The 17,233-nt window shown below is 36.3% G+C and overlaps 2 protein-coding genes and 1 non-coding gene across 3 annotated transcripts; 2 read left to right on the top strand and 1 right to left on the bottom strand.

The window, feature by feature from the left end:
• Positions 1-655: 655 nt before the first annotated feature.
• On the top strand, positions 656-1,159 carry LOC113859530. The gene has a single exon (XM_027492277.1). It carries the CDS (start codon positions 656-658, stop codon positions 1,157-1,159), a length of 504 nt encoding a protein of 167 aa, XP_027348078.1.
• Positions 1,160-3,201: 2,042 nt separating this feature from the next.
• On the bottom strand, positions 3,202-3,308 carry LOC113860293. The gene has a single exon (XR_003503748.1). It is a non-coding gene; the product is annotated as a small nucleolar RNA R71 (small nucleolar RNA).
• Positions 3,309-15,964: 12,656 nt separating this feature from the next.
• LOC113859528 lies at positions 15,965-16,612 on the top strand. Its single transcript, XM_027492276.1, has one exon. It carries the CDS (start codon positions 15,965-15,967, stop codon positions 16,610-16,612), a length of 648 nt encoding a protein of 215 aa, XP_027348077.1.
• Positions 16,613-17,233: the final 621 nt, after the last annotated feature.

Here is a 17,233-nt window from a genome sequence, read left to right as displayed (position 1 = left end):
GACTTGCCCACTCTGGTGAGCAAGAGCAGAATCTTTGACGCCAATTCCAAGGGTAAGACAGTGGATAGTAGGGGGACCAGTCCAGTGAGGAAAGATAGAAGACCCCCTAAGTTCTCTAACGGGCTCCAGCCACTCACGGTCCAGAGGAAGTTCATCTCAAGAGAAGAGTAGTGGGAGCGGCTTGGGATTGGGCTCTTTCAGAGGGCTGATCAAGTGCTTCAGGTGTGGAGGGCCACACATAGTGAGGGACTGTCCCTAGCCACGGATAACTTGTAGCAATTGTGGGAAGTCGGGACACACTACCAATGTGTGCTGGGCCGCTAAGAGGAGTGACAGTGCTAGTACAACTTAGAGGCCTGAGTCGAAAGGAAGCATGAAGCCGAGCACGAGGCCGAAACCGAGTATTCCTGGGAGAGTCTTTGCCATGAGTGGAGCAGAGACTTCATAGTCTGTAGAGCTGATCAAAGGTAAATGTGTTATTAAGGGTAGATTACTTGATGTATTGTTTGACTCGGGTGCTACGCACTCTTTTGTATCCATTGATTGTGTGAAGAGTCTGAATTTGTGTGTGACTGAATTGCTATGTAATGTTGTGGTGACTACCCCAATAGGTAAGCCGATTGTAACATCATAGGTGTGTTTGGGGTGTTCGATAATGGTGCATGGTAGGGAGTTTGAGGTGAACTTGATCTATTTACCTCTTTCTCAATTAGACGTAATCTTGGGGATGGATTGGCTAGCTGGCAACCATGTGCTATTGGACTGTAGAGAGAAGACTTTGATTTTTGGAGCATCGATGTTAAAAATTCTGAGGCTTTTGAGTCAGAGTGCTTGGGAGAATACAGTGAATGCTAAGGCCTTTATGGTCATGTTCTCAATGGAGGCCGAAAGCGTGGTGGAGACAGAGTATATCCCGGTGGTGAGGGACTTCTTGGAAGTTTTTCCTAAAGATGTTTATGAGTTACTACCTGAGAGGGAAATAGAATTTACTATTGACCTCATTCCAGGAACAAACCCAATTTCTGTGGCACCATACAGGATGTTACCAGTGGAGTTGGCAGAGGTCAAGAAGCAAGTAGAGGACTTGTTACAAAAACGGTTGGTAAGACCGAGTGTCACCATAGGGAGCACTAGTGCTCTTGGTGAAGAAGAAGGATGAAAGCATGAGGATGTGTGGACTACCGACAGCTGAACAAGGTGACAATAAGGAACAAGTATCCACTCTCGAGGATTGACGATTTGATGGACTAGTTGAGAGGAGCTGCAGTGTTCTCTAAGCATGACCTGAGGTCGGGGTACCATCAGATCATGGTGAAGGATGAGGATGTGATAAGTCTGTAATTAGGCCCTCTTTTGCAGCCCATATATTCATATTTGACCTTTATTTTATTTGGGTTTTACATTAATTTATATATTAATTATGCATTTTGGTATAAACAGGCCGTAAGTGGATTTTGAGTGCATTCTGGGTCGAAATTGATGGAAGATTAGAGCTTCGTAGCAATCAGCATGTCCAAACCCATTCAATAAGCACGAGGGTGCTTCGAGCCCATGCACGGTCGTGCTTAAGGCCTTGCACGGCCGTGCTCATCTACGAGAAGCCCAATTATGAAGAATCTTTAGGGTTTTCAAATCCTATTAAAAGGAGGTCTCAGGCATCGTAAAAAGGGACAGTTTTACATCTTGGCTTTGGCTCTAGAATACATCTGATCTCGTCTCTCTTGCACGGGATTCTTGGCACATGCTTGGCGACACTTGGAGCTTTAAGTGATTGTACTTGAAGACCGAGAACACATCTCACACTCTAGTTTGCTACTTCTTTTGATTATGGCTTTGTTTATGATTGTTTCAGTTCTTTTCTTTAGCATGAGTAACTAAGTCCATAGCTAGGGCTATGGGAGCTATTGTTCATGAATTTATGGAATTTTGATGTTTGAATCTAAATTTGATTTCCTTTTTGTGATTAGATTTTATCCTATTGCGCTTCTTTCTTAATTCTAATTAATTATATCGTCAGGTGACCGTACCTCGGTTAATTAATAGATCTATAGGGTAAAACGAGACAAAGGATTAAGTGGACCAAACCAATCTTTCTCTTCTAATCGTTATTAAATTAACAAGTTCGTAGGCTCCTAAAGTTTTCTTAAATTAATGTCTTATATAACCATTGGGGATGTTAATTTAGAGAAAAGAATATTAATATTGCATGACCATTAGATATTAATAGTATTCGTATGAATGATTGGTAATCACAAGGAAATTGGATTTAGAGTTAAACAGAAAAATAACATAAAGGATTGAATGAGAAAACCCATATGCCCTAGGTTCTTCTCTAATAAGTTTAACCAAGACGTGCATTGTATTCCTTGCTCTTAGTTTTATAATTGATTTTATAAATTCTTGATTTTTAATCTTGTATCTTTGAAGCTTAAACAATTGAATTAGGAAATTCTTAGTAATTGGAAAACAATCCTTGTGGGACGTTATTTCGGGAACTTAATTTAAGAACCCTTTATTACTTCTCGATGGGTACACTTGCCCTCCGAACAAGTTTTTGGCGCCGTTGCTGGGAATTGCTTTTTCAATATTAAGAAAATCTCAAATTTAATTGATTTAAGCAATTTGTGTTTTATTTTATTTTGTTTTGTTTATTGTTAAATTTTTTTTATAATTTTTCTATTTATTTTATTTTAATTTTTTTTATTTCACAATTTCTTTTAATGTGTGCTCACTCGTTCTAAGTGCTCTTCAACTTGTTTATTTGATCCGGATATTGAAAGAACATTTTGTAGACAAAGAAAAGAAGGGAGAGAGTAAAGAATGGCAGAGGGAAGGAGATCAATTCAAGATTACATGACACTCACTGCTAGAGGCACTCTTGGAAGAATTGCGGCACATAATGTGCAGGCCAACAATTTTGAATTGAAATCAACACTCATAACCATGGTCTAGAACTCGATACAGTTTGGAGGCATGCCTAATGAAGACCCCAATTTACATCTGACAAAGTTCCTCTGATTGACAGATACCATAAAATACAATGGAGTCTCTAACGATGCTATTCGACTCCGTCTTTTCCCATTTTCGGTATTTGAAAAGGTAAATGCTTGGTTCGCCTCACTCCCAACCAATTCCATCACAACTTGGGAGGATCTCACTCAACAATTCTTGGGAAAGTACTTTCCCCCTTCAAGGTCCTCTAAGCTTATGACGGAGATATTTTGCTTCCAAAAATATGAAGCAGAATCCTTATTCGAAGCATGGGAGCGATTTTGAGAGCTTTTGAGGAGATGTCCTTATCATGATTTTCTGACGTAGAGAGAGGTGCAAATATTTTATAGTGGCCTGTCAATCACTACCAGGGCTATTGATGCTGCAGCAGGAAGATCCCTCATAAGAAAAGATCCAGATGATGCATACAAACTAATAGATGAGATGACATCTTCTAGCTTTCAGTGGCACACCGCTGACTCTTACGACATCAAGAGGAAAGAGACCGCTCCGGTCTACCAAGTAGAGAGCAGCAGCCCACTAATGAAACAAATGGCAGCCCTTGCAAAGCAACTAGAATCTTTAATGAAGGCTCAAGACCAACTGTAAGAGCTCCTGCAAGCCCAGAATTTAAGCAAGAGAAAGCAAACTTCATGGGCAATCACAGTTCAGGGTGGAGGCACTACCTATATGGAGCAAGGTTTGAAGTGTTCAGTGATCACAAAAACTTGAAATACCTGTTTGATCAGAGAGAATTGAATATGCGATAGAGAAAATGGATGGAATTCCTCAAGGATTATGATTTCACATTGTCTTACCATCCTGGTAAGGCAAACGTGGTGGCTGATGCATTGAGTAAGAAATCATTGCATGTGGCAGCAATGATGGTAAAAGAGATGGAGCTGACTGAGGAATTTTGGGACATGAACTTGGCCATGGAAGTGAGGCCAAAAAGTTTGTATCGCGGGGCGACAACGATTCATAATGACTTCTTGGTATACGTCCGAGATGCTCAGCAGGGAGATACCTTCCTGCAAGACATGATGAGGAAAAAGGGTGAGGGAAAGGATTTGGAGTTCCATTGTGATGAGAACAGGGTAATTAAGTTTTAGAACCGAGTGTGCATTCCCCAAGTGGATGAGTTGAAGCAAATGATACTTGAGGAAGCACATAAGAGTAGGATGAGCTTTCACACCGGCATGACCAAAATGTATCAAAACCTCTAGAAGAGGTTTTGGTGGAATAAGATGAAGAGGGACGTGGCCAAATATGTGGCCAGTTGCCTAACCTGCCAAAAGGCGAAGGTATGGCACCAGCGTCCATCTAGGTTGTTGCAACCGTTGGAAATCCCTAAGTAGAAATGGGACAATATCGCCATAGACTTTGTTTCTAGGCTGCCGAGGACCAGGAACAACCATGATGCCATTTGGGTGATAGTGGATCGGTTGACTAAGGCTGCACACTTTCTCCTAATCAATATGAAGTATAAGTTAGAGAGACTCGTGGACTTGTATGTAAGGAGATTGTCAAGCTACATGGAGTGTCGACTAGTGTGGTGTCCAATAGAGACCCGAGGTTTACCTCAAAGTTTTAGGAGAGCCTATAGAAGGCATTGGGTACTAAGTTGAGGCTTAGTTTGGCTTATCACCCACAGACTGACAGTCAGACCGAGCGAACTATCCAATACCTAGAGGACTTATTAAGAGCTTATGTGCTTAAGCAGGAGGGAATTTGGGAAGAATGCCTGCTGCTACTGGAGTTCAAGTACAACAACAGTTATCACGCCAGCATTGGGATGGCACCATTTGAGGCTTTGTATGGGCAGAGGTGCAGGACTCCATTATGTTGGTATGAAACTGGAGAGGCTGCTCTGTGTGCGCCAGATATAATCCAAAAGCATAATGAACAGATCAGAATGATCAGAGAGAAGATGAACACTACCCAAGATCGGCAGAAAAACTACTATGATAGGAGAAGGAAGCCTTTGGAGTTCCAGGTGGGTGACCATATGTTTCTAAAGGTCTCATCTGTGATCGAAGTTGGGAGAGTTCTAAAATCTCGGAAGCTATCTTCTAAGTTCATTGGACCATTCAAAGTACTGAGTAGGATTGGTCTTGCAGCATACCAGATAGCATTACCTCTGAATCTCTCGAATCTACATCTGGTGTTCCATGTGTCACAACTCAGGAAGTATGTGCCCGATCCTTCCTATGTGATTGATCTTGACCCAGTTCAAGTGAGAGAAGACTTATCTTATGGTGTGTATCCAGTGAGGATAGCGGATCACTGTGTTAAACAATTGAAGGGCAAGGAGATCTTATTGGTGAAGGTAATATAGAGCTCAAGTGATAAGGGAGATGTTACATGGAAAACAGAGAGTAGAATGAGAGAGTTATATCTGTAATTGTTTGTGTAACTTGTGTGTTTGGTTGACTTTCAGGAAAGAAACAACCTAAAGGAGGGAAGAGTTGTAACACCCTAAATTTATGTAATATATATATATATACATGTATGTATGAATGCATGTTGGAATGTGCACTTGAGTGCATGATGAGTTAATATGAATGTGATAGTGATGAATATTGAATGGTGACATATATGTGTATGTATGATACACGTGGATGCTGATTGTGCATCAAAATTGATCATATTGGACTATTTGAAATAGGTTGAGTGTATGCTATAGGGTGTTCTTGCTGTAGCGAGAGGGCCCTAGGAGGAAGGCGGGAAATTGTCGCCTTCTCACTGTAGCGAGAGGTCCCTCGCTGCAATGAGAGAGCGACAATGAGGGGGGCATTTTTTAGGTGCAGTCTCGCTGTAGCAAGATTTTGCAAAAATCAGAGTGTAGTTTTCTCTGAGATTTTCGCTGTAGCGAGAGATAATGTCGCTGCAGCGAGGTCCATATCTCATTGTAGCGAGAGTGTCGTGACCAGAGGGATACTTGAAGGTTAGGGTTTGAGAGAATGGATTATTTTACATCCCTCTTTCTTTCCCTTCGCGATTCTCTCAATCTCAAGCCCTATTTCACCGATTAAATTTCCTCCAAAGTCATTTGGGAGTAAGATTGAAGGTTGGATTCACGTTTGGGGCGTTTTGAGGTATGTTTTCATGGCTAGGGTTTTGGTTTCTCTATCCTATTCTCTATTTTCTTGGTTTTCCTTAGTTTTCATGGGATTCTTTCATGTAATTAGGATGAAGTTCGTGTGGGGAGTCTTTTCCATCATTGATTCATCTGTGGGTCTTCAATTTGAGGTAAGGAGGGACTCTACCCTATCTCTTATGTCTTTAAATCCATTGTTTGGCTATGTATTGTAATGTGGATGATTTTGAATGCCAGTGTTTAATGGAATTGATTAATTGTAATGAGATTGTGGTGGAAAGATTGAATAGACTATAGTGTAATGAATGTTGAATAGTGTGTATGATGGAATAAATTGATGAATGTGGATTATATGGAAAATGTTGTGTATGGAATTGTTATGCATTAAATGTAATGTGAATAAATGTAGGCATTTGTGCCGTGTAATGTGAATGAATGTGGGCATGTATGCCGTGTATGAAAATAAATGTTGTATGTGGCTGAAAATCTGTAAAGGCATGTTAAATGCAGTTGTAAATATGTTATGAATAGTTCAGCGATACACTAGAGGTGTGGAAGATGGGGACGGTAGAAATATTTTGAAGAAGAGAGAGTGGCGGTGACACCAACAGTGAGTGTGGGTGCACCACAGGCCATACACTCTCCTCCTAACTAGACTTCTGACTAACACCTTTGCCGAGCTACTCGTGACTGCACACGTGGTATTGGTGAGGCAGGGGTAACCGGCGACCATCCATGGTGTGAAACTGTGATCACAATGCCACAATGAGTGTGGCTATGTGCAGTTATCGCATATGTGTGAAATGTTGTTGGTGTAGTGAGCGCATCAATTGTAATTTGAAATGGAATGTATGATGAGTGGTGTTCATGATACTTGAGTAGAGTATGTTAGAATACATGTGGGTGAGCAAGGTGAGTCTCTATGTTTGTGTGTGTGTTGGATAGAGTAGAGTACTCACCTTTGCATTTATTTTTAAGGTGACTAAAATGATTAGCACCGGGCTCAGTGAATGGATGGATGAAACTGCTATAGGACTAGAAATTTATTCAAACTCTTATGTAATTGAATTAGTCCTGTTGCAATGATTTGATGCAAGTTGTAATTCATCCTTATTTCAAAATATTTTAATGATAATGCATGGCAAACCATTTTGAATGAAATTTTATTTCTACCATTTTATGAAATTTGTTATTTGAAATTAAATTTAAGGTATTACATGGAAGGGATGAGGTGGAAACAAAGTCAAAACAACATGTAAAACATGATTAAAATAATGTGTCTTAATTACTACCCTCTTGTGCCGTCTTTAAATTTTTAATTCCAGTATACATAATAGTTTGGTTAAAAACAATGAAAAGAAATAAATTTTCCTTGTTGTTTAGTACATGTAATATATAATGGAAGAAAATTAAAAACTCTTTTTGATAAATAACTCCATTCATAAATTAATTGAGGCAGTGAAATAAGAAAAGTAAATCATAACTGAGTAATTACATTATACCAGTCAGTTACATATAGACAGTATAATAATTTACAAATATTTGATCAAAAGTTATAGGACTTAGGATGATTAATTACATAAACAAAATAAACTAAGTCCTAGAGCAGTTACAACTCATATCCAACATACTAAGGTCCAAGTACTAATCGTCACCGTGCCATCCCTCTATCTCAGATAAATCCTCGGAGTCTAGATTATTGTCTTCTTTGAGATAGAGGTCGCTAGAATTAGCTGCGACCTCAACGCCCGTAGCCCACTCAAAAGTCACCCGGGTCAGTCTTCCAAAATGATCATGGTCAAAATAGGAACACATATAGCTCACAGCAGCTGGAGTCCTAGCAATTCCTCTATAAATATATATACAGAGAGTATGATGGATCTTATTATTTACAGAAAAATCTAGAGGAATGCTATAATATAGGTCCATCTCCAAGGTATACATGTGGCTAGGTACATTGTCACAATATATGGCAAACTTAAAATAACAAAACCTCTAATACTTATTAAATACATAATTTATTCTACAATTTACATAACTATCTATCAATCTAATTTGTCCTCGGGGTGCTGTCATCCTTGTTCCCTAAAAACTTTTGTAAGAATGAACATCTATCTTACTATTTAAACATAATACCATTTCAAAGACCTACATCACAGCATAATCATAGTTATGGAATAAAAGAAAGCATAATAATATTAATCCCAAGAGCAATATATCAATGATTACTAGTTAATTACATAGTATATTAATTACTCTCGCATAATCACATATGCATATATTCCATCACAAGTCACTACTTTTCTCTCTTTCAAATATGCAGTCCCAATGCACTGTGATCACAAGTATATGATGCCTCAAGTAGTTTTTAAGGTCTTACACTGCTAGGTAAATAATCGTCGGTTAGCCCATGCACACAGATACAACGTATACAATACTAAGCCTCTTAGTAAAAGTATAGACAAGAGTCTAGTCAAGAAACGAGTATGAAGCCATGTGATGATGCATTCACTTTCAAAAAGAATATGTACACATATGCGAATGTCACTGACCCCCGACGTTTCTTCTAGATTTTCCATCATCTTTGGACTTTATACTCGTAAAGTATTTATGTTACTATTTATACTAGTATCAATCAGCACTTTACATTCATCCTATATTTAGCACTTTATACTCATTCCATACTCCTTTCACTATCTAATCATAAAATCATGCTTAATAAAGTACTTCCAGACTAGTTTTCAATACAATTTATTTATAGAATATGGTATCATGTCAACTCAGCCAAACATTCATCAATAGCATTTATCACATTCATATATTTTCAAACTGAAATGTCATCGTTTCTTATGATAATTCCAAACTAAGCATTCTTCTTTCATATTTCACAAATATAATGTCATATCTCAATCAACAGATATATTATTACATTCAGATTTCCAAACATATATCATCAGTCTTTCTCTACCATTAAATGTTACCCAGTCATAATATCAATATTTTTCAGAACATCTCTACACTTAATCCTCATCACATATTCACATAAACACAGCTTGATCACTCAAACTAATTAATCAAACATATATATTATCAGCTTTTCCTCAAAAATACTATTATTCAAGCATATACCTTCATATAATAATTATGTAACAATGTTCCCATGAGCATAAAATATACAGTTTAATAAAATGATAAAATAGAGCTTTCCTTACCTTAAGATGGGTATTTGAAGAGAGGTTGATGAAGACAATTGCCCAACAACAGAAGTTTTCTTAGATATCATAAGATATCTATGAGAAATGAAAAACGAAGAGAAACGAACAAAGAATCCAAAATCAAACTTAGAGAAACTTAGAGTCGCTTAGATTTGATGTCCAAGTTTGAATTCGAGGAACGATTGGAGTTTGAAGAGATTTTTTCTTAGAAAAGAAACTGGAAGTTCAGAGAAAATGAAGAGAAAACATAGGACTTTAAGTGAAATCAAATTTCCATGCTAGAAATCTCTTAAATACCCCTCAACCTTGCGAGTTCTCACTTGAATGAAAGGGCTCTCGCTTGGGCAAGAAAACCAGACAATGGTTCCCCCTAGCTTTTTTTGCTATTCTCGCTTGAGCGAGAGTTATTCTCGCCCGACCGAGAAGACGTCCAGAGAGTTGGCCTTCTCTCACTTGGGCGAGAAAACTAGACAGTTGTTTCCCCTAGCTTTTTCTGCTATTCTCACTTGAGCGAGAGTTATTCTTGCCTGAGCGAGAAGACATCCAGAGAGTTGGCCTTTTTCTTATGAGTTCTCTGAGCAACTTATCTCGCCTGAGCAAGATTACTTCTTGCCTGGGTGAGAGGACAATTAGACCAAGTCTATCCTGTTCTCGCTTGAGCGAGACTCATCTTGCTTAAGCGAGATTGCCACAAAATCATGTGGTTCTAAGCGTTCAGTTTCGCTTAAGTGAGACCTGCCTTGCCTAAGCAAGACTTTCTGCACTAGAGTTCTATTAAACCTTCCTCAATTCAAATTAAAACACCTTCCAACTATACCAACTCTGAAACAATTTATCAAATAATAAATAAAATAAAAATAGGGTGTTATACCACCAAGGTTTCTTTTAATAGAGTTTGAAAATCATAAAATCTCTTTATAATTGGGCTTGTCGGAGGTGAACATGACCGTGCTTATGGCCTTGTATGGCTATGCATGTAGATCGAAGCACCCCCGTGCTTGCTGCTAGGGTTAGGGCGTGCTAACTATAGTGAAGCCCTATTTTTCAGCCAATTTAGATCCAAAATGCATCAAAAATCCAATGGTGATCTTCTTATGCTAAACTGCACAATTAATATATAAATCAATGTAAAAGACAATTAAAATCATTATCATTTATCAATATATAGGCTATGAATACATGTCATAATACAGACTTATAATGTATATATACATTTATAGACACATACTTTTTCATACTAATAATAATATACTTTTCAATGTATTTAATTTTTTTTTGTAACGTTATATGTAAGTTGAAGAATAATGAAAGGAAAGGAAAGGAAACGAACAACAATAATAAATATACATAAGTAACAAATGCAAATATAAATAGATATTTATGTTTAATTAATATTTTAGAATGATAGAATTTTGGTATAATTTTGGAGTGTTTTTAAGATTAGAGTTAACCTATGAATATCCCCACCCTAACTCATATATTTTGAACTAATCAATTTAGACTTAATTATTATTTTTTAATTAATAAAAAGACAGAGTTAGATAGATTATTTCAAAGTTAGCCCTTTAACAACTCTAATCTTTCTACTTATCTTTTGCACCAAATATTTTAATAAAGTACATTTTTGTTATGACTTTTTATATTAAAAAGGAATTAGTAGAAGAGAATGATACTAATTTTCAATGACATACTTCAACAACTTATGAATACTTTAGAAGCAAAGCTTTTATTGCATGAAAATATTTTGGAATAGTTTTAATAGCAGTAAAAATGCTCTGGAACTCAAGCCCTCTTTATTTTCTTTTTAATATCACTCAGTACGTTAAAGGATTACATATATCATTTATAGTGTATACAATATTAATACATTTTTGTTAAAGTTAATTTTTCCTATACTATATAGATAATACATGGCTAAAATTATTCAACATAAATAATGTTTTTCATTTTTAATAAATTATTTTTAAAATATTGTCACAAAAATCATTAAATTATCTCTTCTACTTTGAGTAAAGAAGACCGAAAAATGTGGCATCAAGCAGTTCTTATAAGGATCGTGTGTACTCACTCACATTTAAGAATCCTCTCATGGTCACACATAAATATGTCTACAAATTAACATTCTCTTAAGCAAGTGAATCTTACAAAACTAGAGGGTTAATTTTAGTGAAATTTTAGTGAATGTTGTTAAACATTGTGTATGTATTAGAGTTAGTTAGAAAATAGTATATTTGGTTAGTTAGTTGTTAGTTTATTCTTTAAATAATATTCAATATCCAAGAATCTCTTCTCCTCTCATTATTCTTGGATTAAATGGTATTAGGAGGAATTTTCTTTTGCTTCTGCATTTTCCTTTCGCTTTTGATGTGATCCTAGGAGTTATCGGATCACACATGTATATACTTTTGTACTTGCATTGTTCATGCTTAGAATAGTTTGTTTTGGGCCTTGTATTTTAGCAATAGATTGTTTTAGGCCTTGTATTTTGGCCATGGGCCTGGGAAGCCCATCGAGCTTTGGGGTGGAGTCTTTTGTATTTTTCTTTGGCCTTGTATTAGGCCATGTTTCAGGGCATGTATTCAGCCCAAATCCCCATCCCCTTTCTTTTCCTTGTTTTAAGGCCTATTAGAGACCATTTTGGGCCTTGAGTTAGCTTGCCTATATATAGGCTAAGCTCCTTTGTAATTTTCAGATTTTAGATTCATTTGATGCATTGTGCATTTTTCTCCTCCCTTGTGAGTTGAGTTTTTCTCTGAATTTTCTCTTTAGAAAATTCATAACACTACTCTTATCATGGATTCTTCCATGTGGTGAGTCCAAACTTGGCCTATCTTCAATCCTTTGAAGTAGTGCTACATCAATACTTCCTCCTTCTTGCTTTCCATTTGCAATTTTCTTCCTTCTTTTTGTTGGAATACATGATTTAAAGCATATATCATGGCTGGTCTACCTCTTGGAGATCTAATTCTTTGGTCTTTCTTGAAGATCTTCTTAAGAAACACATCATTTGGTATCAAGAGCATGGCACAAGAGGTATGTTACATGCAAATCTGAATTGTTTCACTTTTGATCTATGCAATTTGACCTTGAATTCTTCATCTACACACTTCAATCTCTCTAAATTCGTATTCCTTTGGTAATGATCCATTTATGCAATTTTTTCCCACCAAAAATCTTTCAAACTTCATTTCTAGATCTGCACTTTTATACCTTTCTTTTTTGAAATCTAATTGTGAATTCTTCATTCTCACCTTCTTTTCTACACAAATCTGCCTTCAATTTTCGGATCCATGACATTTCATTTTTTCTCGCCAAAATTTGGTTTGAAATAAAACTTAGATCTACTTTTATCCACAAGGAATTTTTAAAATCTGATTGTAGATCCTTCATCTACATCAATTTCTGCACAAAACCATGTGCTACAATTCAAGATCAGCCAACTTTCAATTTTTGGCTCCAAATTGGTTCATTCCTGATTCAAACTTCCAAAACAACGAAAATCTTGTGTTTTCACTGAATTTTTCTTGATCATTTTGTTTCTTAGTGTCTTTTATAGCTTTTAATCGGTTCACTTTCTTGAAAGTCAGTTTTTAGTTTGTTGAATTTTGAAATTATGGTTGCTAGTTCTTCGCGCCAAAACTCTGCATGATTGTTCTTGTGTTCTTGGCTGTTTTCCTTGCAATTCTAGTTGTTTGATTCATATTCTAGCACTTTGGATAGTTGTTTAGTGTTATTACATTGTGTAAATGTGAATTGTGATGTGCTGGAATTTTCTAGAACAATAGATCCATCCATTGCTTCTTGTCCTGGCTAAAACTCATCTAGCTTGATTTAATTCATTTTTGTGCTTAAAGATGTTAGATTTGATGTTTTCTTAGAGTCTTAATTCTGTTCTAGCAAGTGTTATTGGCTATATGTTTTGTTCCTTGTTTAGTTTTGTCTAAATCAAATCCATATGCAACAATAAATTGATTCAATTTTGGTGTAATTCATTGTTAGGTGTTTTTGGTACCTTGCTGAAATTAGTACAAAAACATTAGTGCTATAATTGTGTGGTTATGAAAAGGAAAAGAAAAAGAAAGATACCAAAATATTGAAAGGAGATAGTATTAAAAAAATGATAAAAGGAAGAGCAAAAGCATACAAAGGAGAAAAAAAAAGGAAAGAGAAAGTTAAAACTGAGAATTATATGTTGTGTAATTCATGCATGTTTTTGCATGATAACATGTTCATAGTTTGAGAATCATTAAATTGCAAGGTTGATTGTGTGCTAAATTTGATCAAGTGAGTTGCGTTCTAGAGTTCTAGGATTTCCTTTTGAGTGCTAACTTGTAAAGATGCCTTAATTCTAGCTTGTCATTATTGAATTTCATGTTTGTCACATTTAACTCCCTTTGAGTTTAGAATTCATTGTGAATAAATCTTTTCTTGTTTGTCTTCATTGGTTTCTTTAAGTTTTGTCTACATACCTTTGCTACCATTTAATTGGATTGTTGATTGCATTAAGTGTTACTCACCCATGGTAGCATAATAGAATATGAGTACGAGTTGAATGGTTGTGTACTTTCTTTTGGGAAATTTATTGAGAACTCATGTGTGTCTTGAGTGTAAACATGTGAGTGAGTGGAGAGCACCCAAACACCACACACACATCCTTCTTAATTGTGATTATACTAATTTCGTGTGAGCTTGATCCTACTTGGAGACTATTGAACTTGAAGACTTGTAATTTTCCTTGGAGCAAAGCCTTGTAACTTGGGGTGAAGGGGCTGTTTTGGTTTCTTTTACTCCTTGTATTTGGAGAATTATATTTGCTTGGGATTGGGAATTTATAATTCTTGCAAGTAGATCACTTGTAGTAGGTTGAATTTTACCTTGTAAGTGGATATTGGACTTTGGTTTCTAAGTAGTTATAGGGTAATTTGCGCATAGGCCTTAGTTTAAATTTTGCACACGACTAGTACATGCTAGTTTAGGCTTGTGTGATTGATTTAAAGCTTTGCGATTAGGGTCATTGCATTTTTGGGTGTTGGACTAAGATTCCAATCCTTTCCTCCCTCCATTCTTTGCATTTCATGTTAGGATCTCGGGATGTGAAGTAAGAGTTCACACATTTTCTCCTTCATTCTAATTTTCTTAGTTTTCTTTGAGTCTAGATCCGACTAGCATTGTTAGCACTTAAATTGTTTTCCTATCTTTATTTGTTTCAAATTTTTGAGTTAGGGTCTAGGATAATCATTAGAGTCTGCTTTTAGTGTTATAACTTCGTAAAATAAAGCAAACAAAAATGGAAAGTGATAAAAGTAATAGGAGTTATAGAAGTGATAGAAGTCATAGGAATGGGGATGAGACTCCCTCTCCACCCTATGTGGCTAATTTGATGGTTCAAATGGAAGCTATGAGGAGAGAATTAGCAAATCTCCAAAATGGAAGAGATAAGGAAGAAAGAAGGAAAGGAAGGGATAGGACTAGTGAGTATAGTGATAATAGTGAGAGAAGCCCTAGAAGGAAAAGATATGATAGAAGAAGAAGGGAAGATGATAGAGATAGACATAGAGAAAGAGATGGAGATAGAGATGGTGATGGTGATAGAGATTGACATAGAGAAAGAGATAGAAATAGAGTTAGAGATGAAGATACTAGACACAGAAGAGATGATAGGTTAAAAGAAGTTAAGCTAGAGGTTCTCCATTTTCATGGAAAAGATGATGTAGAAGCTTACTTAGAATGGGAAATGAAAATAGAGCAACTCTTCATATGTCATAGTATTGTGGAAGAAAAGAAAGTGAAGATAGCTATCCTAGGTTTTCAAAATTATGCCCTATTTTGGTGGACAAACCAAACCCATAATAGAAAAGATATAGGGTTACCACCCATTGAAAATTGGGAAGACTTTAAGACCATTCTTAGGAAGAGGCATGTACCCTCATATTATGACTGTGAGCTTCTTAGCAAGCTCTAAAGGCTTACCCAAGGCTCCAAAAGTGTAGAGAAATATAGAAAAGAAATAGAAATTTGCAGAATGAAAGCTAACATACATGAGGAAGAAAGAGCACTATAGCAAGATTTCTAGGTGGGTTGAATAGGGAAATAGGAGATGTTATAGAATTACTACCTTATGTGGACTTAGATGATGTAGTACAACAAGCAATGAGGGTAGAACAACAACTCAAAAGAAAAGGATCTTACAAGAAATTTAATTCAAATTACCCTAGTTCCTCTAAGTGGAGAGATGGAAAAAGTAAGGAGGATAGTTACAAAGAGGAAAATAAAGAAATAAAATCCACCTCAAATGTTAAGGAAAGGAATGAGAAATTCCCTAAATCCCAAAGCTCTAAACCTAGCACAAGTGAGGGAAGTACCAAAACTTCATCCATTAAGTGTTTTAAGTGTCTAGGTAGGGGACATATTGCTTCTCAATGCCCAACTAAGAAGGTTATGATTAGTAAGGGCAAGGACCGATAGTGAGAGGCAATCTAGTGGGGAAGAAGCTTGTGGAAGTGAGGAGGATCTTTTAATTATTATGAGACTCTTGGGAAGCCAAGTAAAAGATTTAGATGAGTCTCAAAGAGAAAATATTTTCCACACTAGGTTCTATATCAAAGGAAAATTATGTGCACTAATTGTGGATGGGTGTAGTTGCACTAATTGTGCAAGCATGAGACTAGTTGAGAAATTAGGTCTTGAAACCACCCCACACCCTAAGCCATACAAGCTTCAATGGCTAAATGAAGAAGGTGAAATAATAGTCAATAAACAAGTCACCATAGGGTTTACCATAGGCAATTATAAGAATGAAGTTATATGTGATGTGGTACCCATGGAGGCGGGCCATTTACTCTTAGGGAGGCCTTGGCAATTTGATAAGAATGTCACTCATAGTGGAACCTCCAACAAGATTTCTTTCATTCATAATTCAAAGAAAATCACATTGATTCCTCTAACACCCAAACAAGTAATGGAGGATCAATTGAAAATGAAAATTAAAAGAGATCAAGAAAAAGAGGCCATGGGCTTGTCTAAGGCCCAAAAGCCTAATAAAAAGGAAAGAGGTAAACAAAAAGTTAGAGGAGATGAGGGCAACTATGATCTTGCCTTAAGTCTCAAGAAGGAGGGATTTCTTACCAAGATGCAAGATGTGAAAAAAATCCTTTATAGTGGCCAACCATTGTACCTAGAATGCCATATGAGTCATTTAACTCTTGCCACTACTCCTTCTTCTTTGGATAAAAGAGTCAAAGCTCTTTTACGAAATTTTATGGTGGTGTTCCCTAAGGAAATTCCTAAAGAACTACCACCTAATTAGGGGATAACACAAGAAGTAGATTGGACACCAAGTGTCTTTTGCCCCTTTTAAGATTTCATGTACCTCATTCCTTATTCATATAAGACTTGGTAGAATTAGGATTTTATTATATTCTTTTGAGTTGTGGTACTATAGACATAGATCGTTTGTTATAATTTTTGAGTCTAGGCATTTAGGAACATATATGTTGTGTATGAACTCGATCCAATTTTCATTTAGTAATGACATGCTACATTTGAGGTCCAATTCATTAGGCATGATAAGCAATAGGTCAAGTGTTTTCTCATTAGGTAATAATGCAATCATATTAACACATGACCTTGTGCATAATGATGAGTTCATAAAGTAGAATACATATATCCCACATTTCTTATAATTCAACTTTGTTAAGAAATTACACTTCATATACTAATAACCATGTCTTTCATAGTTTTGTATGTGTTTTCTTATGGAGATATCTCATTAATTTTTGTATGAGATTTTGTAAAAAATTGCTAAAGGTCAAGCAGCTAATCTTTGATCCAGGTGGATTCTTTCCATGAATAAGCACCTGATCTCTATCCTTCACATTTCCTGAGACTTATTTTGCATCCTTTACTTTGTAGGCAACCTTGATGGCTT

The sequence above is a fragment of the Abrus precatorius genome, unplaced genomic scaffold (genome assembly GCF_003935025.1).
Source record: "Abrus precatorius isolate BTA unplaced genomic scaffold, Abrus_2018 Scaffold2, whole genome shotgun sequence".
NCBI lineage: Eukaryota > Viridiplantae > Streptophyta > Magnoliopsida > Fabales > Fabaceae > Abrus > Abrus precatorius.
Note: the sequence above shows the minus strand (reverse complement) of the source record. Positions and strands in the feature narration are given on the sequence as shown.

Excerpts from the sequence above, each read along its gene's own strand:
- LOC113859530 (XM_027492277.1), top strand. The coding sequence starts at position 656 with ATGGTGCATGGTAGGGAGTTTGAGGTGAACTTGATCTATTTACCTCTT.
- LOC113859528 (XM_027492276.1), top strand. The coding sequence starts at position 15,965 with ATGAGACTAGTTGAGAAATTAGGTCTTGAAACCACCCCACACCCTAAG.